Below are 18,948 nucleotides of genomic sequence, written 5' to 3'. Positions count from 1 at the left end.
TGCTTAGCCTCAACACCTGGCTCTCCTCTGCCTGCAACTCCCACCATGTCGGCTTCATCAACAATTTTGATGTTTTCTGGGAGAGACGACACCTCTTCGGGCCAGACGGGCTCCATCTTAACAGGGCAGGTGCCCGCATGCTCTCAGCCAACATGGCATACGGTGTTCAACATGCAATTTTCCCCAAACACGCACCTGCTGCTCTGTCCGACACCGATTGATGTCCCCCAGGTCCATGCTCCTATCCACTCAGTTCCACCTCTGACCACCATACACACAGTACCGGACTTGGACCTCATATTCACACCAACACCTCATCCATTCCGGTAAGCATTACACTACATCAACACATCAGACGCCGCCATACTCACTCTGTGAACCTTCATAACCTTCGACCACTCACAAAACACCCACAACCCACCTCCATGATCAACAAGCCTCCTATCACCATCAATGTGGCACTTTTTAATGTTCGCTCTCTTTTAAATAGAACTTTTTTAATGAATGACGTGATTTTAGATAATAAGTTAGACTGTCTTCTTTTAACTGAGACATGGCTTGGCACTGACGCACCTGTTGTACTCACCAAGGCCTGCCCACCAAATTTTAATTTTTTGTTTTCTACTAGAGAGGGTAGAAGAGGAGGCGGGACGGCATCCATTACAAATGACACACTGACCTCAAATGGAGTGTCTTCTAACAGTTACAAGTCATTTGAGTACAATGCCTTTACTTTTAGCAGCCCTCCGATTCTTTGCATCACTGTTTACAGACCACCCCATCACTCTAGTTCTTTTATCAGTGAATTCTCTGAACTTTTATCAATCATTCACACCTCTGATAGCAGGATTTTAATAGCTGGTGATTTTAATCTACACGTTGATGATACCTCGGATCCAATATCCAGAGAGTTTTTAAACCTTTTCAATTGTCTTGATTTTAAGCAGCACGTCACACAGCCAACTCACAACAGAGGACACACCCTGGACCTGGTCATAACCCATGGCCTGTCCATCGGTGTGTCCTCTGTTGTCGACCTGGCTGTGTCCGACCACTACTGTGTATTTTTTAACATCACCAGTTTTAACCAGGAGGAGGCCCCGGTGAGAATAGTGAGGAGGCGCCATCTAACTTCTGAAGTGGCTGCAAATTTTATTGGGATTTTACAGAGCACTCCTGCTGAAATTTTACCTGCACCTTGTGATTTTATCGTTGATAATTTTAACAGTAAACTGAAGTCAACTCTGGACTTAGTAGCTCCACCTGTAACTAAAACAATAAAAACAAAACCTACACCCCCGTGGAGAAAAAACGATGAAATCAATAAACTGAAAAGAGAATGCAGGAGTGCTGAGAGAAGATGGAGAAAGAGTAAACTGACCGTTCATTATGAGATTTTACGTCAACAACTCAAAACCTACAATAACGCAGTCAAAAAGGCACAAATTTCCCATTTCTCACAACTCATCACCAACCATAAAAACAACCCCCGGTTCCTCTTCTCCACTTTTAATATTTTAACAGGCACTGATTTTAATAAAGTTCTTAAGACACCAACAGCTGATCTTTGTGAAGACTTTGCAGACCACTTCAGAACTAAAATCAAGGACATCAGATCCAGGCTGTTATCCAAGAAAGTTTTGTCTGTTAACACACCTGGATCATTGCTTTTACCTGAGGAAACACTGGAGAGTTTTGCCCTGGTTGATGCAAGGACACTTGGTCGAGTTTTCTCCCAGATAAACCCAACAACTAGCCTTTTAGATCCAATTCACTTTTAAAGACGTTTTATGGTTTCTTTGAGGAGCAGTTTTTAAACATCATGAATTGCTCTCTTCAGACGGGTGTCTTCACCACCGCCTTTAAAACGGCGGTGGTGAAGACACCCGTCTGAAGAAGAGCAACTTAGACCCCAACGTTCTTAATAATTACCGACCTGTATTCAACTTACCGTTTTTAAGTAAAATTTTAGAAAAACTGGTTTTTAACCAAGTTAATGACTTTTTAAATAGAAATAGCATTTTAGAGAGGTATCAGTCTGGTTTTTGGAGGAACCACAGTACCGAGACAGCCCTTCTAAAGATTATAAACGACATCAGGTGGAATTTAGACAACAAAAAGCTCACAGTGTTGGTTCTACTGGATCTAAGCACCGCTTTTGATACGGTAGACCATCACATTTTATTAAAAAGACTCAGACACCTGGTTGGCCTCTCCGGTACTGTTCTTAACTGGTTTTGTTCTTATCTCACAGACCGATGCTTTTATGTAAGTATGGATACACGTTCCTCAGGAACCCATGAAATTGGATGTGGGGTTCCCCAAGGCTCAATTTTAGGTCCACTTCTCTTTAATCTTTACATGCTTCCCCTTGGGGACGTCATCAGGAGACACGGCATCAGCTTCCATAGTTATGCCGATGATACACAGCTATACATCGCCGTGTCTCCTGATGACACAGGGCCAATTGATGCCCTTTTTAACTGCACTGTAGACATCAAGTCATGGATGGCAGAGAATTTCCTGCAGCTCAACCAGGACAAAACTGAGGTTTTAGTTATAGGTCCTGAAGGCCAGAGAGAGAAACTTTTACCAAAACTACAGGATCTTAAACCAACCCAATCAGTAAAAAATTTGGGCGTGACTTTTGACTCTGAGCTGAACTTTATCCCACATATCAATAATATAACGAAAATAGGTTTTTATCACCTTAAGAACATAACCAGAGTCCGCCCGTTTCTCTCTCAGGCCAGTACGGAGGTGCTAATGCATGCTTTTATTTCCTGTCGCTTAGATTACTGTAATGCCCTGCTCTCTGGTCTTCCCAAAAAGAGCATTTTAAATCTCCAATTATTACAAAACTCAGCTGCACGCGTGCTGACGAGGACCAGAGGGCGGGAGCACATTATACCGGTTTTAGAGTCGCTGCATTGGCTCCCCGTCCGCTTCAGGATCGATTTTAAGATTCTCTTACTCGTTTTTAAATGTCTTAACGGCCTTGCGCCCTCTTATTTATCTGATCTGCTTTTACCATATCAACCCTCGCGGACCCTGAGGTCCGCCGGCACTGGTCTTTTAACCATACCAAAACCCAGAACAAAAACCCATGGTGAGGCAGCATTTAGCCACTATGGCCCCGACCTGTGGAACAGCCTGCCGGAGAGCCTCAGGACTGCAGAGACTGTTGATATTTTTAAAAGAAGATTAAAGACACACCTTTTTAATCAGGCTTTTAACTAATATTTTAAACTCTTCTTATGTTCTTATCTGGTTCTATCCTACTTTATGTTGCTGCTTTTATCTTGCTTTTTAAGATGATATTAATCTTAATTTTTTGTTTTTATTTATCACTGGTACTGTATCTATTCTATTTTATTTATAATCTTATGTATTTTATTTTTGGTACTGTATTTATTTTATTTTATTTATTCTTTTAGTCCTATTTTATGCTTTTAGTCTTTAGCTTTTAACTCCAGTGTTTCCTCAGGGGGGTCCTCCACACTGGGAGCTGTGTCGGGTCTGTTATTGGGGGTTGCTGTCCTTGGGTCCCTTCGGCCCGGCCGGCTGGGGGCTCCTCCCTTCGATGTGGGGGTCCACCTGTCTGTTGGAGTCGGGGGGCCTGGGTGCTGGTCCCCCCCGATGTCACGGCCTGCGGCTCCTCCCAGTGTGGACGGCCCCGAAGGTGGCATTTCCTTGATCCTCAGTGCCATGCCATGTCTCCCTGTTGTGTGTGATTGTGTGTGTGTGTGTGTGTGTGTGTGTGTCTAGTATGAAGGGTGGGAGGGAGGGTCTTTCTTTCTTTGTAATTGTTTTTCTTTCTTTAATTGTGTTAATTGCTTTTAATTCTGTAAAGCACTTTGTGTTGCATGTCCGTGCAGGAAAAGCGCTCTACAAATAAAGTTGATTGATTGATTGATTGATTGATTGAAACAGGTAGGACTCAGAGCCGAGCTGAGGGTGGAAACATGTCAGCACATATTTGTGTTCAGCTTTGTCCTTGTTCTCAGCTCTTGTGTCAAATCCCTTGTTTGTGTGCACGTACTTGGACATTAAAGCTGGTTCCTGCACCCAGAATGGGTTTTACAAGCCTGGATGACCTTTTTTAATTATTTCTAACATTCATAATCCTCCTCGCGCCAAAGTGTTGGTGGGTTCACAGGCTTATAGCTCAGTTTTATCATTGATTCATAATTAAATGACGTCATATTTCACTGTTTCTGTGTCCCATAGTGATCAGATGTCGCTTCTGTGTCCCAACACATCTCACTGAACTGTTTCCCCCAACAATATTTCAGTATTGAGAAACAACACATGTATTAATGCGGCTCTGTGATTGGCTGCCGCCGGTCTCTAGCTCAGCAGCGGGCCAATCAGGAGCCGCTGTTGTTTGTGCATCGCTGCTGCACTGCTATAAAGCGGCGAGAAACACAGATCCAAAGACACTGAAGACACATCCTGAGTGTGTGTTTCCCCCCCGCTGCTGTGTGTGTGTGTGTCGTCGAGGGGCCGTTTGGACGCGCAGAGGCCGAGCTGAGTGAGGACAGAGCCGGTCCATTGTCCCTGAATCCAACAGGCTCAGGTAGGTCCGCACCGGAGGATGCTCCACACACACTCACTCACTCACTCACTCACACACTGCACTCCACTGGAGGAGAGGCTGAGTCATATTCATAAGCAGGATCAGAGTCAGTGACACAGTGTTTCATGAAGGCTTCATCATCATCCTGCAGCAGAGTCTTCATCACTTTGAGTCTCTCCCTGTGTGTCTTTGTCTCCTGGCTGCAGAGAGGAAGCTGCAACAGCCTCACACACACTCTCATCAACTTTAGGTCTGACATTGTTTTGTGTCCCCTCTCGTCTGTGGAGACACACACACACACACACACACACACACACAGCTGATGAGATTAATCTGACTGCAACAGTTGTTTCTGTCAGTCATCATCAACACCATCACTTCCCTTTATTTTGCTCTGTCGACATCAAAGTTATGATTTAATCTCTAAATTGAAAACATCTGGATGTCAGAGAAACAGCTGTGCGGCGGCAGCGCGACAGCACAGACTGCAGGATGAGGAGTCTTTGTGTTGCCGGTTGTTTCTCTCGTTAACTGTCTTTGTTTCGGAGGCTTGATGGTGATTTCCCGGACTGTTGTTGATACTGAACAGCTGAGCGCCTCCTGCCTTCATGTGCGTCAAGTTACTGAGGAATAAGCAGAGTTGTTCCGGAAATGTGCAGCTGCTGCCTTCAAAATAAAAGCATAGACACACAATAAGTGCTCTGGAGTGCTCAAATAAACTTTTCCTTTTATCAACACTAATGTCAGTGTGTTTGACTAAAAACATTATAATGAAAATGCTGAAGCTGGTATAACTTTTGCTTTTATATCAAATGTCAATATCTATCTAATAAATTGTACTCTGGTCTGTATACAATGATTTGTATATGTTTGTTCTCATACTCTACAGGACGACATCGGATCTGGAAAACTTCCAGAATCACATACTCATGTATGCAGGGAAGCGGTTCTCCTACACTCCAGCAGTGTATCGCACGCGGACTCTGCTTGCTGCGATAGACTACAGCTGTCACAATGGCCGCGCCCCAGCACGAAACCAAGATGGACACAAGATGTAAGTTGTTAGCATATCTAAGGACAACTCCTGAATGGAATCTCATAGTGTCTGCCTGATAGCTGTAAAACAAGAGTGTTGTAGTATTTGTGCTTCCTTTCAGTTACAGGCGATACTACAATAAGAAGTCCAAACCCTGGAGTGTCTACACAGTGAAGGAAAAGAAGGATTACTCCTACATTCCAGACCTGCAGAGAGACATTCTTAGGAAGAGGCTGCAAAGTGGAGGTGGCCTTCCCAAGAAACAGACCCTTAGGACAGATGACCCCCGGAATTTAGGGGTTCTGGCTTCAGTACAGCCGCCCCCAACAGCTGAGCTAGTTAGGACGCATGTGAAACGTGGTGAAGGTGTTCCCCAAAGTGAACGCTGAGGATCCTGCCTTGTCTGTTTACATAAATGCGCATGCATACATCATATCACTCTGACTGGCTAACTACAGACACATAATCACAGCTTTACCTGGACCCCCACCCGCACTGTCTGCTGCTACTGCACTCATTGTCATTATTCTCAGTAACTTCTAACATTGTCACACAGATTATTCAGTGTTTCTTATTTTAACTGTCATAGTTTATTTTTATCCTGCTCTATTTATCCATGTACGTGCATCACACTCCCCTTTCGTTTTGTTTTTTATTCACAGTAATTTTTTTTCAACTGTCATTGTCGTTCATTTACTACTACTGTAATACAGTGTTGTTGTGCTGTTTATTTATTCAAATCATACACATATCCCGTCATTGCAAAAATGCACATTGCATTTATGCCACTCTTTTTTTTCTCCATGATATTTCTTGTGGCAAAATAACAATTTGAATGTGTTGAATGTGACAAAGTACTTGAATTTTGAAAACTGTGAAAGAGGGTGTATAAATAAAAGTTTGTCTTGTTTTGCACAAATGTATTTATTTTCAAACACACACAAACAAGTGAACAAGTGAAAGGTAAATTCTGAACAAAATAACAAACTGTCAAAACTATTTACAGTACACTCAAACAATGACATGCTACATTAGTCTGCGGACCTGGAAACCGGTGTACTGTCCCCTTGGGTCTGGAAAAGTGTCCCTTATTTTCCAGACACAACAACTCGGTATTACTACCCTATTTCCTACGCCCAGGCGGCAAACTGACGATAGGCTGTATGCCTGTTTTGTCTTTGCTCCACTCCAGGCTCTTGTTCATCCTCTATTGCAAAGATGTCATTCCAGGCAGCCCTTGCCATTCGCAACACCCCTTCATCCTGCATGTATAGCTCCATGTGGGCCATGTTGCTGACACAGTTCTCAGGGGTTTGCCCACAGCAGAGTCTCTCCAGGTCAGTGTTCATTTCCTTAGAGTTTGTGCAGGAGCACCAATGTAGGTCCCCTCCACCTGGGACTCTCTGACGATCAGGGTCCTCCAGCAGGTCCAAAATGTCAAACATCAGGCCAGGTAGTCTTGTAAGGACCATTTGTAGGAGCTCATCCCTTTGATTTTGGTCCAATGCTTGTATTCTGGCCTGCATCTCTGCGTTTCTGCGTTCGTGCAGATCCTGAACCCTCTGCTGGGTCTCGGGGTTCAAGTCTTCTGGTGTCCTACTTCTTCCCCTCCCCCTCCCTCTGCCTCTGCCAGCACTAGTGTGTGGGGGCTCAAACTCAGAAGAGGTGGAGGTAGTGTCCGGGACAGCAAATTCCTGATAAAACAACAGACAGAAATGTTACGTTACAAATGTAAAAATGTTTGATGTTCAATAAGCCTCAGAATCATATTGAACTTTACTGCCAAGGACATACAGGAATTCGTCTTGGCTTTTAGTAAGGGGGGGGCAGGGGGGTGGGGGGGGGAATACGGTACAAAACCAAAGTTAAACGTTTCTTATTTTCAACATCGTCATATGATATTGTTTAGCCACAATTAGATTCATTACCTCATCGCTATTCATCCTTCACACAGCCACTGGAAACAGAAATGTAATTCAATCCAACTGCAGGCGACCGGGAGATCAGGATTTTACGACGCTATGCGCTGGTCCTCATGGGAAATGTGGTCTTCCTTCAGGCAAAACACTACCGCTTTGGTCCACTGGCGCCGCCAAAATCAACCAAAACTGAAAGTTCTTAAGTGCTGCTTTAATGCAGGTTTATGAACTAAAAAACGAACCAAAAAAACCAAGATGCAGGGAGCACACAGAGAGCTCCCATGGGGTCAAAGACTAATTGTCCCAGCCCTAATTGAACAGCCTTAGGGAGCGATCACACCGAGATGAAACGCTAGAAACGCGACGCCAGTAAAAGCATTGTTTTCCTATGATACGGCGCGTCTGACCGGCGTTCAAGCATCTTTTTAGACGGGCGTTTTTGTAGACGCTTCTTTTTAGACGTGCGTAAACGCTAAAAAGTTAAAATAATTCCAACTTTTTTTAGCGTCAGACGCCAGTAGCTAGCGCACATTGAATAAGCGCTTCCAGCGTTTCAAGCATCTTTGAAGCATCCGCGTCTCTAGCGTCTCATTTCTGGAACCAAGGACTTCCAAAACAGCTGCGGCCATTTTGCAACTCTATTAAAGGTCTGGTGTGCAGGATTCAGTGGCATCTAGTGGTGAGGTTGCAATACTGAAACTTCTTTAATGTGCCAAGCAACTACGGTGGCAGAGATGCTAATGGTCCGATCTAGAGCTAGTTTGGTTTGTGCGTTCAAAGCAACATAGTGCTTGGTATGTAGATATAAGCAGCTCATTCTAAGGTAACTAAAAGACATTGGTTCTTATTTTCCAGTGATTATACACTAAAGAAAACATTATATGCCCCTAAACTCTACACACTGACTCTTTAGAGTAGCAGACACTTACTTTGACCAGGTACTGGTACTGCTGAGGGTTCCTCTCCAGGCCCAGGTGTCTCAGCAGGTCCTCCTCTCCTCCCTCGATCAGCTGATAGAAAATGTGGAAGTTGCGCTCCCCGTGGTTCTGGTGCACCACGCGGGACTTCTCCAGCAGGTAGTTGATGATGTGGCCTCCAACTGGGGCGCCCTGTCGACGGGATAAAGGCCAGGGAGGGAAGGGGGAGGAGGAGGAGAGGGTAAGGCTGGGGTACTGAAGTGTGACGTAGGTTTGATATCGCATGCAGGGATTTGGTGGTCCATAACATAATTTGTGTACCCACAGAGAAGGGATACAGGAGGGAGGAGTGATTAAATACACTCAATTAATATCTCCATGCAGCACAACAGAGCAGAGAGCTTCTTACAGTTTTGTTTTCACTATGTTGAGGTGACAATATTTTTGGTTATTGCAACAACCTCCTGCTGACAGGAGACTTATTAGACAGTGTTAACCCTATTATATTCACTGTGTATGTATCACTCCGCCTCACAGCTGATTGCGATCAACAATCAAATCAAAACTGACGGTTAGTGTCAGTTAGGTCAGCAGTTGCGCTGTAAGCTAATTAATTCATCCACTGTCAAACAGCCAATAATATGGATTTATTTCCTAAAATAAGTTTTGAATTGAACTATGAATGGTCATCAGAGGAAGATGAGGGAGAGGAGAAGCTGAATCCATCTGAGCACACATCCAGGTTTGTCAGTGTTTCATCAGCGGAGCTCAATGACTTGGAGAAAAGCAACATACTGTCAGATCAGAAGTCAGAGTCGGCTGTGCCTGTGAAGCGATAGTCCACCATGCAGTCACCAGAGACTTATTTCACCGGCTGCACAATTAATGGAAACGTGCAGATAAATGTGTATAAAGAGTAAGTGCCTGGCGCACCATGTCTGCGTTACATAGCAACGGTGACAGCGGAGTCCTGAGGGAACTATTTTTGTTGGCAGAAGACAAATAAAATGCTTAAATTATCTATTTTGTCCTCATTTTTCAACATTTCTTAATCAGCATTGCTTATTTAACTGTTGAACTGTTGTATAAAAGCAATTAAGCAATGTAATTGTCTTCGGCACTCGGCCTGCGGCCTCGTGCCTACGACCGAATCACAGCCGTGACGATATCACAGTACAACATCACTCCCTCTCGTGTGATATTGCTTAAATAATCGTAAAACCGTGATTATTTCTCTGACATTAATCGTACCAAGGAAATCTATCGTGACATCCCTACTGCAGGACATTCATAGGCTTTTATAAAATCCAGCATCATAATCAATGAATGTAACTAACTAACTGACCCCTTCCTCCCACGGCTGCGCCTCGGGATCTTGTCCATGAATAACACAAACAGGATCTGTGAAAAGGGACAACCCTGGTAGAGGCCAACACCCACTGAGACCGTGTTTGACTTAACACTGAGTAGGTGGATGCAGCTCTGACTTTGGTCATACAGGGACCTCATGGCTTGTCTCAACGACCACAGTACCCCGTAATCCCGCACCAGTCCAGTTGTACTTCTAATGCACAGCATCTGACCAAATGTCTCCCCTTTTGTTCCTGAGATATGAAGTTGAGTAATGGCCAGAAAAGGGTTTCTGCCGAACATTATGATGTCACAGTGACCTTGACCTTTGACCTCCAAAATCTTATCAGCTCATCATGAGTACAAGCGGACGCTCAGCACCAGATGTGAAGAAACTGCTTCAAGGTGTCGCACTCACAAGAAGGGAACAGAAATATTGACTCTGGCCACAGCTATCTCCGGTGCACAGGACGAAGGGGATACATTACTGAAAAAGGTTTGAGAAGGACAGGTGTGAGGTGTGCAGAGGTCGTGTACTCACATGTGTGGTGAGACCTCGTAGAAGTTGACTCCACGGTATCGCTCCATGTGGTTCTTGGTGTAGATCTCCAGCTCTTTGTACGGGTTGACTGACACCAGCACTGAGCCGATGTACGTCTGACAGAGAGGGAACACACAGTCACATCACCTGACCAAGACTCTGCTGTAGTGGTGTACTCACTGTGAGACAGGACCGAGGCCTCTGATACAGATTCTACAGATTATCATCTTTACTCCATACCTTACTGGCTCTATCACCTTTTTACTGGTCCAGTGTGTGTTTGTGTTCATCAGTATCACGTGAGTGTTTCATTCAAACTTCACCGCCTGTGCTTTTGTCGAGTAACTTTGCAGTGAGCGCGTTCACATTCAGGTGAGACCAAACATCTGTCTGCATCATCTACTCCTCTAAGTGAAACATAAAACTGCTTATTGTCGTAAAAATAGAAATAATCCTGATCAAATGCAGGAAACCATTTAAAAATCAGAGGTTAAAATGCTTTAAAGAGAAGCTTATATGTCAGTCTGTTGTGTTTAACTGCTAATGGACGACACAGACGTCACTTTCAGACAAATCTCTCACCAGGACAAACAGCATTTATGATTTTTTTCCCTTTCTGTGTGTGTGTGTGTTCTGGTTTTAAAGCTTTGGTCCACTTTAAATGTTACAGTGTGTATTTAAATGAACCAAGTCGGCATAAAAGGCAGATTTGTCACTGTAACTCTGGACAAAGGAAACAAACTGTAGGTGTGATTTTGTGACAAATTATTACTGTTTCTGTGAATTAATCTGTCTTGTTTAAGCTAACCACTTTATCTTGACAGGAGGAAACACTGGTTCATATGTCAGCCAATAAATCACAAGAAATCGCAGTAGAGAAATACAAAAGATATGTTTACGGTTATTTAGAAGCACAGTCTCCACTACATGTGGCATCAAAGAGCAGTGACACGTTGATTTTTAAAAATATCTTGATCACAAATCCTTAACAATCAAATTTAAGGTAATTTTTATGTTAAAAGAAAAATGAAAAGGAAAAATATTTAAATTGTAGTTCTGTATGTTTTGCACTTATCCTTCAATAGAAAACATCAAGAAAAAAATAAAAATAAAATATTTATGTTGTAAAAATTATTATCAGCCGATGTTTTTCTCTCAAATATCAATATCATTTTTCTTGTGAACATTTTTGTGTTTTTCAATAGTCTTTTTATTACTTATCAATTATGGACAAAATGGTACAGGAAATTTGTAGTTAATATAACGTGTACTTAAATTGAAATGTATTGTGTTGCATTGACACGACCCTCAACCTGTAATTTATAATTTTCTTTCCCCGTTTTTATTTAATTTGCTATTTATTTTTCTCTCTAATTTATTAATTTACGATTATTATGATTATCTATTAATTTATTAACTAATTTATTCATCTTTAAATTCATACTTTTAGTGTGGGAGTGGATTAAATGTGTGTTAAATACTTGTACCGAGATTTTGTTCTGGCATGTTTGTGGACATACATATGTAATCATACTGGATGTGTGTCTTTGTTTATTGTTGTTGAAATCAATAAAGATACTGCTGGAGAAAAAAAAAAATCAATATCAACCAGATAAATCCATCATTAGTGGAGCCAGACAGTTAAAGCCCCGCCCTCCTTGCCACACCCACTCACATAGATGAGGTTCTCTTTGAAGCGTTTGCGCAGGTTCTCTATGAAGGCCGCCTCGCTGGTGTAGTTCTCCAGCAGGACAAAGTCCTGCACGCCCACCCGGTCTCTGGCTGTCAGGGCCGACTCCATCATAGCCCGCACCCCGTCACTAGCCACCACCTGCAGGAGGACAGGCAGAGAGTGGGCGGGGTTAGTGACTGAAGAACATAACCTAGAGTACATAACACTTCATCAGTCAGAATGCTCGTCACATGTGAGGAGGAATTAGAGAGATGAAGAAGGGAGGCACCAACGATGAGTAAAGGTTACACATTACACACACATAATCCATCCTTATTAGGGAGGAAGGAGTGAGACAACAAGGAGAGACCAGAAATTAAAATCATAAATCAGTGCTGCATCGAATACGAGACAAATGACGGGTAAAAAACGTTGAAGGCTGCGTTTCCCCTTCTTTAACACTCCACCAATGAAAGAGGCAGGTACACAGAAACATAACAGGTAGATGCAGCGAAAATGTGCCTGAGTCGTCCGTCTCACTCGCGTCTGACAGGACAGGTTTGCTTCTATTCTAACCAGCCCAGCTCTCTGCACAGGCTGCACAGCGTCTTGCATTTTCCTCAAGCTCTACTTGTGTAAATGTGACCCAAACATTATCTTTATGATTCAAGTCTATTTTCTGCACATAACTACAGTGATTACGTAATTCGCTCTGAGTGCTGCCAAAACCCACTGACCTACAGTCAATACTGAGCCTGAAGGCATCCTGAGGAGATACAGATGGAGAACTGAAGCTGCAGGGCCTTGAAATACACTCAGAAGATATTAAAGGGACACTTCACCCCAGAATAAAAAAATATATATTTTCCATTTTACCTGTGGTGCTATTGATTAAGATTGTTTTGGAGTTGCAGAGTGTTGTATATATCGACCTTAGAGATGTCTGCCTTCTCTTAGCTTGTGTTGCTCAAAGCGCCAAAATCATACATTTGAAAAAAACTCAACATCAATGTCTCTTTGTAGAAATCATCACAATCCTTGTTGTGAGCAGTTATATGTCGGAACTATTTTCTTTCTACCAAACTACACCTGCTAACCATATCCCTGCGCAGAAGGGCGTGCATCTACTCATGGACGAGACTCTTGCTCATAAGAGTGCAAATGCAAACATTAATGGCCCCCTCCTCGGCTGAGCTGTAATGTTTTCTAGCTTAGTGGTGCTAGAAGAGCTAGCAGTAGATACACAGCAGTGCAGTGGTTAGTATTGTCGCCTCACAGCAAGAGGGTTCCTAGTTCGAAGACCCAAAACATTTCCTTCGGGTCGAAGGTGAAGTCTTCAGATGTCTTGTTTGTCTGACCAGCAGTTGAAAACCCAAATATATTTACTTTACACTGATACTGATACAAAGAACGGCAAATCCTCAGAAAGTGGAACATGAGAACAAATGTTTTAGCTTGGAAAAAAAAAAAAAAGTTGCCAATCACTTTTCTGCCAGGCGACTGACGGTTTCAGATCTAAATGTGAGGCCAAATTATCAGCTGTCATCATCTTCCAAAAATAAGCTGCATCCTGGAACCAAATGTGTGCCGGTGTAACTATTAGTTTGCACATCATTAAGTCCTTCCTGTCTCATAAGTTCTCACACCTTTCAGGACTCACAGAAAGTCCCAACAGCTTTTAACCCTACAATGGAGCACATTCAGACCAATGCCAAGAGGCACAGTTTGAAGACTACAAGTCAGTCACAGACCGCACATTCATTCAAACACATACGACTAAAAAAAAGAAGAAATTTAAGTTTTCTTTAAAACAGCTCAAAGTTATCTAACCACCTCTAAACGCTGAGCCAAACCAGATGTGGGGGAAATTTATCACTTAAACCAGTGCCCCACCACGTTGCACATATCTGAAAATATACAGCACATATTTAGAGGCAGAAGTTAAATTGCAACACTTACATCTCTGAGCCCATCGACACATTTGTCCAGGAAGCCGTGCTCTAAAATAGAGACTTGGGTTTTACGCATTAGGTTGCGAATGTCGGCCACATCCATGTTTAACATGTACAGAGTTGGACAGAACTAAACCCAGCTCGACTTTGTGCTGAGGGTAGAGGCAGGGACACAAAGTACAGCAGGTGTTGTTGTTGCACTGAGCGGTACAGTAGCCTGAGTCTCTCAGGGGACAATAAAGAAGAGACGCAGAAACAGAAGAGAAAGCTTGAGGGACGAGAGGACATATTAATTAGCGCTGGGTGAGACAGTGGGGAAAAATACAGAGGAGAGAGGTGTCAGAGCAGGCAGAGAAAATAAGTGGAGAGGAGAGAGGTGATGGATGATGCCAGGTTGTGATTCAAGTCTGGCACTGGACTGGAAACTTAACAATACTCCCTGAAATTCCACACAGCAGCGAACTCAACAACACTGAGCCCATTAAATCACTGCATCGCCTGTCTTTGCACTGCAGAACACACGTGCACAACATCTTCATCGGATTTAACACAAGCGTGCGTGAATACGTTGAATCCTGGGAGAATTCGTCACACATTAGGAGAAGCTATGGGACACTGGTGTGGATCTTGGACAGCGCAGCACTTCATGATCCTAATAACGTTAGCTAACGCAGCCCGTTCTGTTTATGCTCTTTAATTAACTGAACCGCCCCTGCACTTTATCTTTACTGCCTTTCAGAGAGGAGCGTGGCCCGGCTAAGAGGGAGGCTGTTAGAGCTGTCTCACCTCTCATCTTTATGACCTGTCCATGACTCCAGCTTTCATCTGCGCCCCTCTTTCACTTCTTGACCCAGGCTGAGCTCATGTGTTGGTGTGGACACGTCCTCACAGGGACATAACAGTGGCACAAATCCAAAGTGGGGTCAGTTTGATGTCAGCTCTTGAGAAGAGAAGCCCTTTGCTGATTTTACAAGACACTAAAATATACAACTCCAACATTAAGTGACAACAAATGGAACATTTAATGGATATCAGCTTTGCTTTGTGTTACAAATTCTAGGGCTCAGTATTAATTCAGTCAAATCAGATATGGCTGGTCAATATTCAACTATTCTATCTATTTATTCCCCACACAGAATTTCAGAGTTTGATCAGTGTGACCGTGACACTCGTATAATATGCTGAAGAAGCTAACAATGCTAACAGTGGATCGTAAATGTGACAAAGTCAGCGGTTAGAATCGTCAGTCAGGCAGGAGGGAATAATAAATAATAAAGAATAAAGTTTTTGCCAGCGTTGGTCTGTTTGTTTGTCTGCAAAATAGTTATGAACAGATTTTGATGAAATTTTCAGGAAAGGTGGATAATGGGACAAGGAACAGATGATAAAATTTTGGTGGTGATCGGCTGAAACAAATTGGACAAAATAATAAATAGAGTCTATCGTCTGACAGCCTCAGCAGCAATTCCAATTTCTAAAGACGATGAAAATAGCGCCATCTGGTGGCTGGGCAGCACAACTTGTTCTACTTGCTAAATATTGTTGTAATTCTAAAGTTGAAATTAATGTTCTGTCTGAAAAATACAAAAAAACATATTATATTCTGTGTTGGTACAAAATAGGTAAAACGATAGCGATATCTATCGTGATAGACACGTGATCAGTATCAATAGAAAATACGTTCAATAAAACATCTAATAAAACAGGAAGAAAATCCCGGTCCTGAACCGCAAGGCATTCTGGGGATGCAGTTCTAGCAAAGGCTTCAGCCTCTCCTGGCGCTCCCGGCCCAGCTAAGCAAGTTTAGTTGCATGAACAAACTCACTCCCTGCTGGTAACGTACGTAACGTTCCAATAACCGGTTGAGTGAGACGCACACTAGCAGTTTCATGTTTGGTTGTGCCTTCATGCCTCGTGTCTACAACTCATAACAAAGCTGTGAAAGGAGAAAATGAGTGTGACAGAGCATGAGGAAATGAGGAAAGGTCAGTTTGCCAGTTTGGCAGTACTTCGGATTTTATAAATCCGACAAAAGTCAGACCAATGTTGTTTGCAAACTGTGCATGGTCGCCGTCCCTGCCAAGACTGGGAATACAACGAACCTTTTTTATCACCTCAGCCGCTCTCACCCGTTGGAGTACAGCAGTATCAAACCGCCATCAACTGCTGGTACAAGTGAAACACCACAGAAGTGGCAGCAGACTACCATGGAGAGGTACTCGGCAGCAGTGCCTTATGACAAAACTTCCAAACGTTACAAAGAAATAACGGAGGCAGTTGCTTATCACTTAGCTAAGGACATGCTGCTGCAAAGCACGGTTGAGAAGCCTGGGTACAAGAATCTTATCCAAGTTCTTTACCGCCAATATATTCTACCAGGCTGAAAGCACTTTTCCAAGACGGCTGTTCCTCACCTTTACCTGATGTGCAGGGAATCTGTAGAAAAGGAGATGATCACAGCAAAGTATTTTGCCGGACATGTGGTCAAGCCGTACTTGTGAACCGTACCTTGGCTTGACTACTCATGTCATCAACCATGACTGGGTTTTGAAAACACATATTTTCCTGAAGACCACACAGGGGAGATAATAGCAGATGGCTTGAAGGAGGCTCTGTTGTCCTGGAGTCTGACTGAGGAGAAAATGGTGTGCATCGCCACAGACAGGCGGTGCAAGTATAGTGAAGGCTACTTCACTTAACAACTGGACACGGCCGCAGTGCTTCGGCCATCGTTTGCACGCAGCAATTGGTGAGTACTATGTTAATAACAATAATGTATAGCACCTTTCATACAAGAAATGCAACTGAAAGCACTTAACAACAGAGTTACATACACCCAGTGCTTCACGATGAATATAAAACATGTTAAAAATCTTTCTTTCTGTATCACTGTTTATTTCCTAACTTTTGGAATTGATGATAACTAGTAGTATCTTTTGAAAATGTTAATGTTTAACTTTATTAGCCAATCGACTTTACTTTTTACTTACACTGGTGTTGTTGTATTTCTGCAGGTGCTGCAGGAAGGATAAAAGAGTGGAAAGAGCTGTTGGTGTGTGCAAGAAAGTGGTCTCTGCCTTCTCCTACTCATGGAAGAAAAAGAGGGAGCTCTCTAAAGCTCAGGAACGCCTCCATCTCCCAAAACACCAGCTGGTCACAGAGTCATTAACCAGGTGGGGCTCCAGACAGAAGGTGGTGTCAAGGGTCCTGGAACAACAAAAGGCAATCGCTGAAGTTTTGTCTGCAGACAAAAACAGCAGGCACCTGATCCCAACGTGGCAGGACATTGACATTCTCGAGTCACTTAACTCTTCTCTGGAGTTTACAGACTCCCTTTCTGGGGAGTCATAGGTGACGGTCTCCTTCGTGAAGCCAGTGCTCCACCTGTTCCGCACAAATTTGCTAAAAATAAATGAACAGGACACCCAACTCATCAAAGACCTGAAGACCAAGATAATGACCTATCTTGATGAGAAATATGCCGACTCTGCAACAGATGATCTCCTTGACATGGCTGCCTTGGTGGACCCTATGTTCAAGGCACAATACATCAGACCGGAGAAGGTAGTGGACTTTAAAGAAAGAGCAGTGTCTAAGATGATGGATGAAGACCCAGGCCAATCACAGGCAGGGGCTCCAGAGGGAACAGCAGACCAGGGTGCAGAAGGAGGAGCTGCCGCTGAACCACCTCTGCCACTGGGTGTGAAGAAGCAGCGGAAATCGTTAGGCAGTTTCTTCAAAAAACAAAATCAAGAGGATGAAGATGATGCCTCACCTCTCACTAGTGGGCAAAACGTCACGAAAGTGAGCTAGAAAGCTACATGATGTGCCTTGATGCAGACAGTGAGTCTGACCCCCTGGAGTGGTGGAGGTTACACCAGTCCCAACTTGCCAAAAAATACTTGTGCATATAAGCCACCAGCACCCCTTCTGAAAGAATTTTTAGCACTGGGGGAAATACTGTCACCTGTACCAGGTTGAACGGTGCTTGCTTGAGTTATTTTTTTATGTACATGCTGGTTTGATATTGCCATAATAACTGGACTGCGTAACAGGTTTGTGTCATGTCAGATGTTCAGACAGTGACTACCTCAAGTTTATTCTAATTTCTATGTTTACAAAATACTTTGCACTGTGCACAAGATAATTTGTTAGAATTTATTTGTGTATATTGTTACATGTACCTGTATGGCCTTAAAGCCTGAGAAGGTGAAACAGTTTACCTGGCCAAAAACTGGAGTGAAACCATGCTTGAGTTGTTTTTGAGTTATTTTTATATTTTTATGCTGGTTCTGACTGTTTGTTACAGGTCAATTATGTTAATCTCTGTTCATTTCTTTTTTTACAAAGTACTTTGCACATTTTTTTAAAGAAGTTTAAGCATTTATTTAATGTTTACATTTGCACATTAACCAGTACATTTATTTATTTGACTGTTTTTCATGGTTATGTTGACCTCTTTTTCCCCTATGTTCATTTGTTCATTACTGAGGAAAGGTTACATTTAAAATAAAAGTGTTTAAATTTAACATTTTTGTCTCCTGGTCCTAAAATTCAATAATTATCGATATCGACTGATATGAAACACTTATATCGTGATACATTTTTCAGCCATATCGCCCAGCCCTAGTACAAAATAAAAACAAAATAAACACACCACAGTGTCTCCATAGTGAAGGCATATATAACCTAATAATGATAGTGATGCAAATAACCTTAATTGTGATGCAGGCTGCAAAATCTGATGCGGGGGGGAGGGGATATCACCTACTTGGAGGAGGTCTGCACTCTCTGAGTGCTTTTCTAGTTTTAGATCAGCTCATTTTAGGCTTTTTAAATTGTTCTCTCTTCTAAATGTGTTACAAATCCTCAAATTAAATACTTCGCAATCTATTCCAATGTAATCAATTGTTATATTAGTGTTCATTATTATTATTTGGCACACTATTTTCCCAGGTCAAGAAAGTTCATGAGCTCCCCTG

General features: G+C 42.8%; 3 protein-coding genes across 10 annotated transcripts in view; 2 read left to right on the top strand and 1 right to left on the bottom strand.

Annotated features, from left to right (window-relative positions):
- The window catches only part of LOC125889148 (unconventional myosin-Ic-like), a 213,794-nt gene that overhangs the window by 119,806 nt on the left and 75,040 nt on the right, over positions 1 to 18,948 (top strand). The window lies entirely within an intron of this gene.
- Positions 4,445 to 18,948, top strand: part of LOC125889160 (large neutral amino acids transporter small subunit 4-like) — a 133,141-nt gene continuing 118,637 nt past the window's right edge. The window contains exon 1 of the mRNA XM_049576921.1: positions 4,445 to 4,579. The gene's annotated coding sequence lies outside the window, so the exon portion shown is untranslated. The remainder of the gene's footprint in view (positions 4,580 to 18,948) is intronic.
- The window catches only part of LOC125889191 (unconventional myosin-Ic-like), a 46,618-nt gene continuing 32,328 nt past the window's right edge, over positions 4,659 to 18,948 (bottom strand). For 2 of the 3 annotated variants that reach the window (XM_049576973.1, XM_049576974.1), the window contains exons 2-5: positions 12,018 to 12,173; positions 10,343 to 10,458; positions 8,464 to 8,643; positions 4,928 to 5,245 (exon numbers count right to left, since the gene is read on the bottom strand). In XM_049576973.1, coding sequence (XP_049432930.1) covers positions 8,541 to 8,643; positions 10,343 to 10,458; positions 12,018 to 12,173 — 375 coding nt within the window. In that variant the 3' untranslated portion in view covers positions 4,928 to 5,245; positions 8,464 to 8,540. Of the gene's footprint in view, positions 5,246 to 8,463; positions 8,644 to 10,342; positions 10,459 to 12,017; positions 12,174 to 13,973; positions 14,213 to 18,948 lie in introns of those variants that run through there. The other variant, XM_049576975.1, reaches the window with a different exon arrangement.

The sequence above is a fragment of the Epinephelus fuscoguttatus genome, linkage group LG5 (genome assembly GCF_011397635.1).
Source record: "Epinephelus fuscoguttatus linkage group LG5, E.fuscoguttatus.final_Chr_v1".
In the NCBI taxonomy this organism is placed as follows: Eukaryota; Metazoa; Chordata; class Actinopteri; order Perciformes; family Serranidae; genus Epinephelus; species Epinephelus fuscoguttatus.
This window is presented reverse-complemented; position numbering and strand designations above follow the sequence as displayed.